General features: G+C 31.5%; 1 protein-coding gene and 1 non-coding gene across 2 annotated transcripts; one reads left to right on the top strand and one right to left on the bottom strand.

The window, feature by feature from the left end:
* Positions 1–378: 378 nt before the first annotated feature.
* On the top strand, positions 379–485 carry LOC149514057 (small nucleolar RNA R71). The gene has a single exon (XR_016329476.1). It is a non-coding gene; the product is annotated as a small nucleolar RNA R71 (small nucleolar RNA).
* Positions 486–9,592: 9,107 nt separating this feature from the next.
* On the bottom strand, positions 9,593–13,287 carry LOC111282474 (uncharacterized). The gene is made up of 5 exons (XM_089746515.1): positions 13,038–13,287; positions 12,835–12,970; positions 11,827–12,178; positions 10,874–11,253; positions 9,593–9,830 (listed from the first exon to the last, which is right to left on the bottom strand). The coding sequence occupies exons 1-5, from the start codon at positions 13,093–13,095 to the stop codon at positions 9,719–9,721; spliced, it is 1,038 nt and encodes a 345-aa protein (XP_089602641.1). The 5' UTR covers positions 13,096–13,287; the 3' UTR covers positions 9,593–9,718.
* Positions 13,288–13,920: the final 633 nt, after the last annotated feature.

A 13,920-nucleotide genomic window follows, 5' to 3' on the forward strand; every position in this document is an offset into this window, starting at 1 on the left:
TCTAGGTGACTAAGATAAGACTCCTCTAGGTGACCTACCTCATATACCTCATATAAAGCTATAGGACTATGGGTGAACCTAGAATAACTAAGACTTGGTTTAGAAGATGTGACCTTAAGGTTCAAAGACATTGAAGATTTGACTAGGGAATCTACCTTAGCACTTAATGTTATAAGCTCACTAAGTTTATACACCTCTAAAGCTATCCTAGGATGTTATCTATAATTTGACCATTGATAATTATTGGCAACAATATCCTTTACATGAATAATGTTGGAGGTCTTTCTCATTAGGGCACCTCCTACTACAGCATTTAAGATAGTCTTAGTGTTCGATATCAACCTATTATAAAAAATCTAAATCTCTAATTATTTCGATAGTCTATGGTGCAGACACCTCTTCAAGAGCTCTTTGTATCTTTTCCATGCCTTATATAAGGTCTTTAAGTCAAACTAGGAAAAGGTGGTGATCTCATTCCTAAGCTTGGCCATTTTGGCTGAAGAAAAGAACTTAGCCATAAACTTCTACATTAAATCATCCTAAGTGGTAATGGAATCTAATGGCATCGAGGCTAACCAACTCTTAACTTATCTCTAAGAGAAAAAAAAAACAATCTAAGCTTAATGGCATCCTCAATAATACCATTAAGTTTGAATGTATCATATATCTCTAAAAAGTCCCAAAGATGAGCATTCAGGTCCTCAGTCATATGACCACTAAATTACACTGATTATTATATCATCTGGATGATGGCAAGTTTAATCTCAAAGTTATTGGCTTGTATGGCTAGCCTCCTAATGCTAGGTTGAAATCTATTAAGATCAGTTACATTATAATCTTTAAGTGCTCTAGTGTCTTGCTCGACCATAATGATTGTACGATTGGGTTGTCTCTCCCTTATAAACCTCCTAAGTATAATCTTAAGCTCGACGTCTAAAGGGATCAACTCATGTCTCCCAACTGAATACATACATGGGTGAAAAGATCACTAGACCTAATGAACAACTTTAAGAAAGAAGGCCTAAGTATGTACAACTAAAGAGAATGGTCAACAAAACAAATTAGGGTATATACACACAAAATCGAAGTAATTCTAAAACTAGCCTAGTATATATACACTAAAGGTGAACCAATCCATAGAAAAGCATGGTGAAGGATGATATTAACCTAAGACTCTTGACTCCTAATCCCTAACAATGGTGCCAAAAAACTTGATTGGACAATTCTGCAAGCGCATAGGCCGTTCAAGTAATAATAGAGACTAAAAAGTCTAGATGTTGATCTCACAAGAATTAGTAAAAGAAATTCTTAGCCTAAATATTGGTTATCAACCACACCTTATCTAAAGTTGGTTCATTTGGAAGGTAGGCATGAAACTAAGCTAACTAAAAAGATATAATCAAACAAAGCATCACATATGATTATAGTAAGATGTATGCTTACAATATGTAAACTAAGTAAAGTAAAAGAATGTACAAAAACAATACATAAAATGGAATGAAATGAACTAAACATGAATTAAAATGAAAATTTAAGCTAAGAATAGCAAATGACAATTGCAAGAAGCAAGTAAAACAGTAGCTAAAGTATTGTAACCAATTTAACTAACTTCATCTAACTTTAACTAACTCCTAAATAATTTCAACTTCCAACTAAAAGAATACTAGAAAAATCATAAGAAATGAACCAAACAAGATGTAAATTGTAAAATGCAATAGCCTAACTAAGTGAAAACAAAAGCAAAATCTCAAAATTCAAATGACATGCAAAAACCGAGAATAATGTGCAAGGTATAAAAAATCGAAAATCAAACAATAAATTCTAGATCTAAGCTTGAACAATTTGAATAAACTTGAATGATAAATTCTAAAACTATGAGTGATCTTCAATGAAAACCATATTCAAATGCAAGTTAGGAAAAAAAAAGTGCAAGATCTAAGTTAGAAAACATGAAATCGAAATGTAACTAAATCTAGAAACTAAACTTTCAAGCTAGAAATCTAGATAATAATCATGTAAAATTGCATGAACATGATATGGAAAGTGTAAGAATAGTAAAAGAATAATTAAGGAAATCAAATTGAAGAATAAAAACTAAAAACTAAATGCAAGAATTAATAAAGAAAAATGAAAACCAAAACTGAGTTGGATGTGGAACCTATCAAGTCATGAAAAAAAAAATTGGATCTAGAATTTTCTAAACAAAAAAAAAACTAGAACTGAGCTAAGGCAGGTTACATCAACAAGTTTACAACATGAATCAACAAAGAAATCACATCAAAGAAGGAAAACTCCAGCTTATTGAACTACAATTCCAACTAAATGCAGAAACATGAAAAACAAAGCAATTGCAAAGAAAATGATCCAAACAGTAGGTAAAAACATAAATTTAATTGCAATAAAATGAGAACTAACAAATAAATACATAAATTGAATAGTGTAAAGTGCAGAAGTTGAAAATCAAATGCCAAGAAAGAGAGAAGTCCTACTCATTCAAGGATTCAACTTTGCTACTGAGTTCAGCCACAAATTTGAAGCTAGATCTAGAACTGTGTGAATGAAATTTGAAGAGATTTTCTCTAGATTTAAAGATCTATGAATCACAAATCTAAGGAAAAAAATTTGGCCCAAAACAAGCTAGATTTGAATAAGAATCGATCAAAACATTGCAACCAAGTTAAAACTAAAAATGCCAAACAAATTTGAAGATCACTTAAATTCAATGGAATTTGATCACAAAGCTTAAAGATATGAAACTTTTACTAAGGAAATCATAAAATGCATTGAAAATTAGAGCAAAAAAGTTAAATTTGAATGGAATGTAAAAGAAAATTTCCTTCCAAACAGCCTTGTTTCGTAAGAAAGAAATTAAAATGCAAAGAAGGAAAAATGCAAAAACTTAAAACTAAAAATCTATAAATCTCTCAAAAAGCTCTCAATGGCTTGCCACTCTCCCTTATTTATAGGTGAATAGGAGGTGCTTTAGCCTCTAAGAATACAAAAAAAAAAAAAAATTCCATATAACTATAATTCTTATAAGAATATATTTAGGAGTATATTTGTCAAACTTCTCAAGGAACAAACCAAAATGTGAGAGAAATTGCACTAAAAATAGATAAGAAAATGCTAAAATTTTATTCTAATTATATTTTCAAACTTAAGCCTTTACTTGTCCTCATGCAAAACAAGATTGAGTTTGGTTCTATTTGCATATCGTAGAAGTCATCAAATGCCAAGAAATCTTCCATTACTTGTTACCTAGCCTTCTTTTTAGCTTCAAGCTCTAACTTTAACCTTTTCACCTCAGGCAAGGCCTTATTGAGCTTAAGAATGGCCTGTTGTTGTAAAGACTCAACTATGGCTTTGGATTGGCATGTCCTTAAGTCTAGCAGTCATGTCATCGAGCTTTTTACTGAGCTCTTGATTAAACTTCTTCATTTCAACATAATGGGCCTTGAGTTTCTCATTTACCTTCATCACAACATTGAGGTCCCGAACATAGGCTTTGAAATCTTGCTTAGTCTTGTGATAGTGGACAAAAGTCCAGTAGGAGCTCAATAGACCTTACTCCATAGTTTTTGAAATGTAAGTCAAGAGTTACTTAAAGACTACAAGAGACAAAAACATAGCTTAGACTTAGGAAATAAAACAAATCATATATCAAGAATAAATCGAGCTAGAAAGTGTACTAACCTTTCTTTGAAAGGGTAACCCATGTGATCTTTTTGAGCGATCGAGATCCTCGAATGCATTTTCTATAGAGTCAAGCTCTACATTTATTACTACCTACTCTAAGGTGGGCTACAGTATTATGGCCAGCCTGTAAAGGAAGGCCTTAGTCCTTTACCTCTTTTAAGCATTTACACCATGCCTTTTAGCCTTTTTTGGGGCACAATAGAGTTGGATGAAGGTTGAAGAAGAGGTGAATTAATTATTTTGATGCCCCTTTAAAGAGCATCGAGCTGGATGGGGGCTTTACCCTTGCCCTTTGTTTTTAAGGTATGTATGAAATGGGTCACATCAAAAGGTCCACCTTAGGCTGACATGTTTACAAAAGAAAAAAGTGTTAGTAAAATAAACATCGTATGAAGTTACCTCACACCTACCCCAATAGTTAACCTCCCTAACAACATTAGGGGAGATCAACTCATAAACATCAACAACCAACTCTCTTTTCTTGAGGAAGTTAATTACTTTGTCCCAAGCTTTGAACTCGTTGCTGGTGAAAGGGCTAACTTGGACATCTTAAAAAATGCCAGGCCCATTATTTACCTTTCATACCACCTTATTTTCATTTTTTATACGGAGTAAAAGTAGCTTTTAACTTTTTATTGAGTATAGTAAATCTGTAAAAATCTTCTTAGCAATTCAAGTTATCATACAGAACTAGCTCTTATAATGTGGATGCTTCTTAACTACAAAAAATCCCCTAAATAGAGGGATGGTAAGAACTAAGCTTAGCTTTCTATAAAAAATAATAAAACTTATAATGGACCTAAAAAATTTTAGGTTGATTTAAGTGATAGTTAAATCATAAGAAAAATGAAGATCTACAATAAAAAAATGTAATGGGAACCTCATATCAGCCACTATAGACTCTTTATAGACTTAAATTTTATCCTTGTCTAAAGGAACAATGACTCGATCATTAATGATTAGTGCTATTATACTATACCTCTTTTTTGAAAAGTCAAATATAACCTTCAAAGCATTGGAATAATCCACTGAGTACATTTTAGGGTAGTCTTAAGGGTTAGCCCTGCCTTTTAAGTCTATATAACATCTTTCGAGGTTATATCTAAGCTATATAAAGTGTATAATAAGGTGAGATATTCTACATTATTGCCTTCGATGATCTTTTCCTCTTATTCACCCTCATCCTCCTCATCGGGTTAATCGAACCCTTCTACTTGCTTTTTGCATAAAGCCTTTTCACTTATAGAAGTTTCATCATCAAATGACTCAGCTTTTGAGGAAAAAATAAAGCCCTAAGCCTGAGAAGGAGTTAGGACCTCCATTACATCGAATGAAGAAGGTGAATAAGAGCCAAAAAACTTTTAAAGCCCAGAATATGAGCTAAAGTTAAACCCTGAGCTTAGTTTAAAAGGGTATCAAGAAAAAATAAAAAGATAGGAAGGGTGAAGATGAGAAAGAAGAATAGAAAAAGAGAGATTATATTGAAAATGGGGGAGGCCAAAAGAAGGAAAAAAAAAGATCAAGTAGAGAAACCAAATTGATCCATAGCACTGAGGCTAAAGGATTCTAGGTCTCAGAATTTAATACAGTAAAAAAATCATCCATCCCATGATAAACACGCTCTCCTTTTGTATAAATATTGTCTTTAATTTGTTTCTAGCCCTCAACAAACATCGAATTTAATCAAAAAGTAGTTTGGTTATAATCTTTTTTTACAATAATAATGGGGATTTCATCATCTAAGGAGAAATTTTGATAGTCGAGCTGACCTTCCCTTACTTATACTTTAAAATTCCTAGACATACTAGAATCAGAAGATATAAGGAAAAAAAGATAAAAACATACCGAGGACTTGGAAAAAGGAAAAGATCAACTAAAAGAAAGTTAGAAGTATTGGAGATTAGTTAAATCAGGTTGGATTGAGAGCTAAAAGGTTATAATGTGAGAAATGGAAGCACTAGAAGACCCTTTATACAACAAACACAAAAATCATATAAACATTATAGATTGTACCATGTAGCCAAAATGGTTACCAAGGACAATCCTTTACATTCCTAACTTTAACTCATTTTACAATCTAATTTTCTCTTTCCTAATTAATGCAAAAAGAGCACACCGATCATTGCAACAAAGACTGTTCACAATCACCAAACACTTACAAAATATCAAATCAGCCATATGCTAACACAAAAGAAATTAAAAAACAACAAAAAAGCACAAGTCCCATCTCGGTCATCATAATAATAGGTTAGCAAATTACAACCAAATGTGACGTTGAATGTATAAAACACATCAGTAATCGCCCAAAGGTTTGCCTAATTTGATCCTCAATCACATCAGTACTTTTGTTTATTCACCCCGATGACTTTAGATTGAACCAATTGAATAAAGTTCTTAAAGCCCAGGCTCAAGAATTTAACCTTGGCATCACTAAGCACATATTAGATCGACTTAATCAATGCTTGTCAGTTTAATACTTAGACTGCTTAGAGGGGACTAAATGTTGAGGGCATTTGTAGGTACAAAAAAAAAGTTTTTTTTTCATTAGAGACTATCAATAGATAGCCAAGGGTATTTTCGACCTTTAGGCTGAGCTAACGTGTCAAGTCGACCTGATGTCATGGGGCCATGTTAGTTAGGCCACCTCATCAGTCTACTCAATAGAACCTCTTAAATGCTGACTTGTCACCCTCAAAATGGATGATAAATCTACTAGGTCATCTTGAAACCTAGGGCTAATCTCGGGCAGCCTAGCCTGTCCATGTCCTTTCTCATTACAAGTATAAATAGGACCATCTAGGTACCATTTCACCATCTTGCTTTCTTCCATTTCCTTACATTCGCCTTTCTATTATTCTCCTCTGCGAATCTCTAACTTAACGTTGAAGTATAAACGTTGGGACCATTCCCAGCCTTTATTTTAACCACTCTCTTTCTTTTTTTTTTTATTTATTTTAGAATTTTACTCCTCATGAATAACTCAACACAAACATCCATTACGTCGTTTTGAAAGATTTGTAGAAAACAATATGAACGTTTATGTCATGGTATTATGTACAACCTTTATTCTTATTTTCCTTTTTGAGTACTCTTAAAATTAATCTTTCATATCATTCATAGACTAAAAAATAAAATTTTGCTCTAAACAAGAATTCATAATTATGTCTATATATCTATATATATACATATATATATTATGTTTTTTTTTATTAAAAAATTTTCAAAATTCTTATTATAAAACTACTTAAAATTATAGTAAGTGGCAATATATAGTAAAAATATGGAATAAGGCAAACATTTAAAATAAAAGATTTAGATGATTTGTAAATTAAGTGAAAAAGTTTTGATCAATTTTAGGGGATAACAGTCTATATAAAATAAATATGGTTTTGTAATTGATTAAATTAGAATTTCACTAGTAAAAAGTTATATAGTCTATAAAAAAAAGTCTATATAAAATAAAATAATTAAATAATAGTCTATCAACAATAATATATATGATTATTTAAATAATAATAATAATAATAATAATAATAATAATACTCCATTAATGTTAATTACTATTGTATAAATGTTTTGAATGATTATAAAACCTACAATTGTTATATTCTATACTGTAAATATGATATGCTAACGCACAATTATTTAAATAAATCTAAATAAAGTATAATATATGTCATTATCTTTGTTATTAAAAAATGAAATAAAAAATTTAATGAAACAATTTCTTTTTTAAATTTTGAATGATTGACATCCTTGTAAACTTTTTTTGTTTGGTTGATCAAATAAAATTATTTTAATTAAATAATCAACATACTTGTAAACTTTTCTTTTCTCATCATTGTAATGTGTATGTTACGTCTGTTTAATATTTACAATAATGCTTATGTATTGAAAATGTTTCTTCACTTTTATATGTTAAAAATGAAACGTTGCTGCAAAAAGATTAAAAAAGGTTCTGCAACAGAACTAAGTCGATTTTAATTGTTTTCTGTTACTCATCAAATTTGATCAGTTTCGATTTTTAATCCAATTAGTTCAAATATTTTGATTATCAGAGTTTAGCAATATTTCCTTAAGTTCTATAAGTTTTTTTTTTTTTTTTTTAATGAGATAGATCATTTAGTTTATGAAATTTTTAGCACCGAACAAACCGAAGTAAATAAGCGTATCTAACTCACTATTTTAGCACCTAATAATTAAAATTATGCATGTCTAACTCAGATGCTTGTTGCAATAAAAAGAAAAAAAAGGGCTCACGTGTTTTCTAGAAGTAAATAAGCATAAGAAATATGCAGGTATATTCATCTTGTCTAGTATCAATGTTACATGATAACTGTAAAATTTTATAAGTCATTTTTATTTTTAAATTTTGAAAATTTTTATGAATTCAGTACATTTTGTCTTAACGTGTTAATTACTTGGATTTCAAGTTTGCTTGTATAAATTAATCAAGTTGAACGAAAATAACAAAAACCATTCAAAAGTGACAAAGAAAGTAGCCATGAAACTCATGCATTCCATCCCAAGTTGATGGATAAGCACTGATCCAAGCATACGGAGTTCTACATATACACATGTGGCCATGCATGCAAAAAGTCGTAACCCATGCAAAAGGTAGCAAACTTTGGTAGCCCATGTTGTAGCCGAACCAAGAAACCCAATATTGCAAGTATCATGTTCGATCAAAGAGGAAATTTTGTGCAAGAAGGACTCTTTTAAATTCAAAAGAGTTTCAAGCCAAGTGGAAGAATCAATAAGATCATGTATTTGAATTCAAACACAGTCGAATCTCCCACAATTTTAATTCAAAATTCAAATTGTGATTGACATGGCAATGATACAGTCATGGGCGGCACAAGCGGACCAAGCAAAAAGTGACAATCAGCCACGCAAGCTTCACTTCATCTGAGAAGCTTCATCCATTCAGTTAGCTTAAATCAAATTCAAAATTGCATTTTTAAATTTAAAAGAGTTTGAGCTAAAGTGAACATGTCTAGATTCATCCCCTTAGCCCTTATCCTGTACTATAAATAAAGCTCACTTGTAGAGCATTTGACATGCTGCATCCCTCGTACCAATTCTCTTCTTTCTCTTTAGTTTTGGTTTTACTCAAGCTTTTGTAATCTCTTTTATTTTCATTCGGCTAGGGTGATGATTAGTTGACGTTCTCTTGTTCTTGAAGCTCTTTCAATAGAAGTTATTTAAAGCTTTCTTCTTTTATATTTCGAACACTTTCAAGTACGTTTCAAACACTACTGTTTACTTCCAATGTTCTTTTAAGCTTCCGGTTTGTTCACTTTCCATTTACATTACTTTGCTCTTTACATTCGGCCAATTCTAAGTTCTTTTGCAAGCATTCATTTATTTACTTTTAAAACCCATTTACATTTCAAACTTGCCTTTACTTTTCTTGTTCTACTCGACCTTTACATTTTCAAGTACTTTTGTTTTCTTTTCAATAACAATTTAAGGTTGTCTAAATATAAAGTAGAAAGATTCGTTTTGATACTTGATCTCACACCCATTTTATAATCCTCCAAGGAATAATAACTCTACTCACACATTATTACTTGGATGCGAACCGTGCACTTATATGCTATTAAAAAGCAGCAATCACTACAAAGTTAGTGATACAATCAATGAGGAAAAACTTGCACTTTCAACAAAATGCCCATGCCTGTATTTACTCTCCTTCACATGACAATTCCGATGGTATAGGAATCTCACATTTCCGAGCCACCGATTAAAGACACGATTTTGCCAAAGCCCACTGCAGTTACTAAACAACACTTCATAGTTTCATTTTTTTTTCAAACAGTAGGATTACTGATTGAAAGGCAAAAGGCATATAATTAAGATTAAGAGACAACAGCAAAGAAAAGGAAAACAAAAAAGGAGCAAAACATCCATTGTTGATCTTTATATATTTCCATTATCTTGCCAAAAACATTTACATCACACAGTTTCAATGACACCTGACAAAAACTTACAGCTTTCTCCCAGTGATGCCAACAAAGATTCACAGATTTCTCCATCTATTGATAATACCATCAGCAAATGACTTAAGGTTTGCCCAGAGACTTGACTTTTTTGAACTTTCTGTTTCATCGTTCTGCTCTCTAAGGAGGTTCCTAGATAATAGAATTTTTCATATCATCTTACAGCAAATAACAAGTAATGAAATGGCAGAGAATTCACGAAATAAACAGAAACACAAATAAATTTTATTGCAAATGATTTCAATGGAAAACGGAGATGCTATTTATAACGGGTCCAGTAAAAGCCAGAGCCAAACTTAGGTCTATTTATGGGCTTTAGTGGTTGGGTTTCAGTTGCATACTTTGAATCTAATATGCAAATACATTTAAGTAGGACAGGCATATGCAGAACAATTTGCAACAAGATACATAGAATATGCATAAAATATCAATGCAGTTCAGTTTCCCTTGATGCAGTGTGTCAAAATTTCTTGTTAGTCTAAGACAAGCCACATGCCCACATGAGGTGTCAGTCATTTGTAAATTTCTAATACAGATTAAAAACATAATACAGACTAAGAGACTATCAAGCATATATATACGATAAAGCAATCAAATTCAAGCCAGTATGATGCCTCAGATACAAATGAGAATATGAACCACATTCCTAGAATACTTCAAAAATAACTTAACTCAATTGGTACATGATTGAGTTATTACAAAAATGATAAATATAATGATATTTACATGCAAAAGGTAAAATGTAATATTCGTGTTAGAGCTATGATGAAAATATACATGCATGCACATTTGCAAACATTTTCTAGCAATTCTGGGCAGGAAAATAAACAACTTTCTAGCTATTTAGAGAGAATAACATCCGGCATGCATCCATCGGCCACACAGGAATAAAAAGGTCACAAAATAATACGAAGAGGAAGTTATATTAAGCTTAGTCCAAGGCAAAGGAACCTTGATAAAAGCAGACAAGAACATTCATAGATAGAACTGTAAATCATCATCCTCATTATTTGATGGTATTAAAAAAACTAGGACCTATTCCAACCTCATTCTAATCAGCCCGGATAAGTGCAAAACATTGACACAACCATCATCATACTTTCATTCATGAATCTAGGACCTATAACAACCCAATCCATACACCAGTTGAGCCATTAAGGGAAAAGAACACTTGCCTTGCAAATTTTTCCTCTTCCCAGAATTGTTCATGATGCTCAGTTTTAAGCTCTGGAGTGCCAGAGTTTAGTAACTCTTTAGATACAGTTTGTTCCTTTTCCTCACCCTCTTCATTTCCAACCTCAGTTTCTTCTTTTAGTAGATCACCTTCTATTACACCAAAACCTGGCTGAACACCCTGAGACTCAGTTTTACACTCTTCTGATTCAATATGTTGATCAGAAGCTTCCACAATTTTTTGTTTGTCCAGAAACGCTGGAAATTTATCAGAACTATCTATCCCAGCATCCTCTACTTTATCATACTCTTGTTTCTCAAGAAGCTTAACATCACCTTTCAGCACACTATTTTCTTCTAAAACAAAACCGCAATTACTATCCTGAAAGTAAAATGACAAATTAGATTACAAGGTTTTTAAAGAGGTTCCGCTTTTGCACCAGTGAAATAAACTTTATAGAAAATAAAACTAGGATAGCTAAGTTCTTAAAAAATTATACTGAAGAGTATGACAGCAAGTTACAAATTCATCCTGTAAAGCAAAGGACAAGATAAAAGAGGTTAGGGGCACACCAAAAGTATGACCAATGAAATACATTCTGAAATATTAGGTTATTAGAGGTCTCATTGATATACTTAAGAAGCACAATTTTTATGTATTATTTCGAGGAAACAACTTCATAAATTGTTTTCACTAATGACATGGAGAAGGACACAAGGAATGAGAAAGTGTCTAAATACAAGCTTCTGCATTCAAGTAGGAAAATTGTGAGGAAAGAAATCCATATTATTGAAAACTGTAACTTCAATAAAATTTGTTGAGTTTCTTGAGAAAAATGCCAAACACTTTCAGTGCCAAAGTACCCTTGCAACTAAGAGCAGACTCTTGTCTATTAGAAATACATTTCTGCATTTATCATCAAAGGCAAAACCCAGAGAAATGAGTCGCACTTACTGGAGTTTGGGGCTTTAGAACCCCTTCAGAAAATGTCTTCTCAGCTGAGGTATAAACTTTGTCGGCCTCCAGCTGCTTGTAATCCATAGTTTCTGTGAAAGTGTCACCTCGGACTCCTGCTGCAGTTGAGACCACTTCAGCTGCAGTTGAGACCACTTCAACTGCAGAATATGATTTATCCTCTTTATTGACAACTTTTGCTGATAAATTTTCATAACTGCTGTTTGCAGAACAAATTTCCGATTTATATTGCAACTCTTGAAGAACCTTCCTAACAACATAATAAGAGCCACCAACTTCTTTTTTCGCTGCAGTTGCATTTGGGAATTTTCCAGCATTCTCTGATCGATACCTGGAAAAAGATAATAGAAAAATCATCATTCTGTCCTAATTAAGGCACTAATGAATTAGAATTTCAGAGTAACTAAACTCAATAAAACAAACTTAGTTTCTAATTGTTGAAAGAAATGTACTATACCAAGACAAACCCCAGCACAATCCAAAGAGACAAATTGAATTAGGATTACAGGGAAAGATACACGAATTGTCAAGATTCCAGTTAAGAAGATGATTTACTCAAGAGGATAATTTTGTCTAAATACTGCTAAGTATGGAATCCTAGCATGTTTTAGTGTAAACCCAAAAGCTAGCATATCCCAACTGCTGTAGCTGTCCTTCACTATCATCAAAAAACTATACAGAATCATGCAAGAGCAGCCTGGAAATCGACACTAATAAGACATTTTGCCAATGCCAAAATATTATGCCGGCCTAGGTTTTACTTGATTTGTATGATTATGCTTTCTGGCACTTGTTTTCAGAAAGTAAAAGGCTAATAAGAAAAAGCATTCTTGCAGGCGAAAGGGAACAAAGGACCTCGTTTGATCAACACAAAAGGAATAATAATAATTGCAATCCGCAACATTAATCTTCAAGAGAAAAACACTCCTTATTCAATCAAACTCAGTGGGTGAACAATATAACAGAATAAAAGAGAGAAGAGCAGACCTGGTGACAAAAGATTCGATCAAAGCTCGACGTTCATCCTTGGCGACTTTTTTGCGCTTTGGAGAGTCAGAAGAAAGAGAAGCAGCGTATGATCTTCCACGCCACACTATATTTCTTGCCTCACCAAACCATGCGGCTGAAAAATGGAATCGAGTTATACCACTAATTTAACACAAAATAAAAAAAAGAAAAAAATCACTAACCAGGAGCTGCCGACTGCTTCGAAAAGAATAGCCGTCCTCCTCTTACAATCTGCATCATTCACATATACAACATTTTCAAGAGAACGACCAAATTATTAAGAAAGCTGGGTTTTTTTTTATTTTTAGGGTTTAATCTAATTATACCTTTTTTTTTAAATAATCAGTGTGGGATTTTGCGCTTTAAAGCAACTTTAGATGTAGTTTTGGTTTTCGGAAGTTTGATTTTGGAGTTAAGTGTCACCCTAACGGCCGTATTTGAATGCATATAAATCTAATATATATACATATATATATATATATATATATATCACATAATTATCGAATAAAATTTATTGATGCAAATGCTTGCGTGAATAATTTTTTTTGACACTTCAAAAAATCATTAAAAATTTTTTTTACAATGATATAAAATATTTCTTAATTTTAAATTTTTATAAAAAATAAAATTTTAAAATTTATTTAATTATATAAAATTTTTAAAATTTAAACGAAATATCAATTTAGATTTAAAATAATTAAAGGAATAAAATTATTATTCTCTATTTTGGTAAGATTTTATTTAAATAAATAAAATTAATTCTTATTTTTTATCTATAGATTAAATAAATTTGTTTAAAAAATTATTGGTTATCTAAATCTTTCTAAGTTATATTTTTGAAAATTTTAAATTATCCAAAGCTTTTCTTTTTACTAAAAAAATCATATTTATTTGCCAAATACACCTTTAAATATATCTTTTTATTTTTAAAATTTAATTTTCTAATAATTTTCTAATAATTAGTTTTATATATGAGTCTGGATATGAGATTAGTTTTAAATGACCAAATAATGAGTGAAAAAGCACAATTGTTCTTCATCTGAAATTAGTATTACATTTTGAAAT

Source organism: Durio zibethinus, chromosome 17, assembly GCF_047325235.1.
Source record: "Durio zibethinus cultivar Kanyao isolate XHJ-2024 chromosome 17, ASM4732523v1, whole genome shotgun sequence".
Taxonomy (NCBI): domain Eukaryota; kingdom Viridiplantae; phylum Streptophyta; class Magnoliopsida; order Malvales; family Malvaceae; genus Durio; species Durio zibethinus.

Bases quoted from the DNA above. Each gene is read 5' to 3' on its own strand.
- LOC111282474 (XM_089746515.1), bottom strand. From the start codon at position 13,095: ATGATGCAGATTGTAAGAGGAGGACGGCTATTCTTTTCGAAGCAGTCG. The intron at 12,971-13,037 runs GTTAGTGATTTT...TCCATTTTTCAG, and splicing joins GAAGCAGTCGGCAGCTCCTG to CCGCATGGTTTGGTGAGGCA. The intron at 9,831-10,873 runs GCAAGTGTTCTT...TCTATTATCTAG, and splicing joins GAAGAGGAAAAATTTGCAAG to GAACCTCCTTAGAGAGCAGA.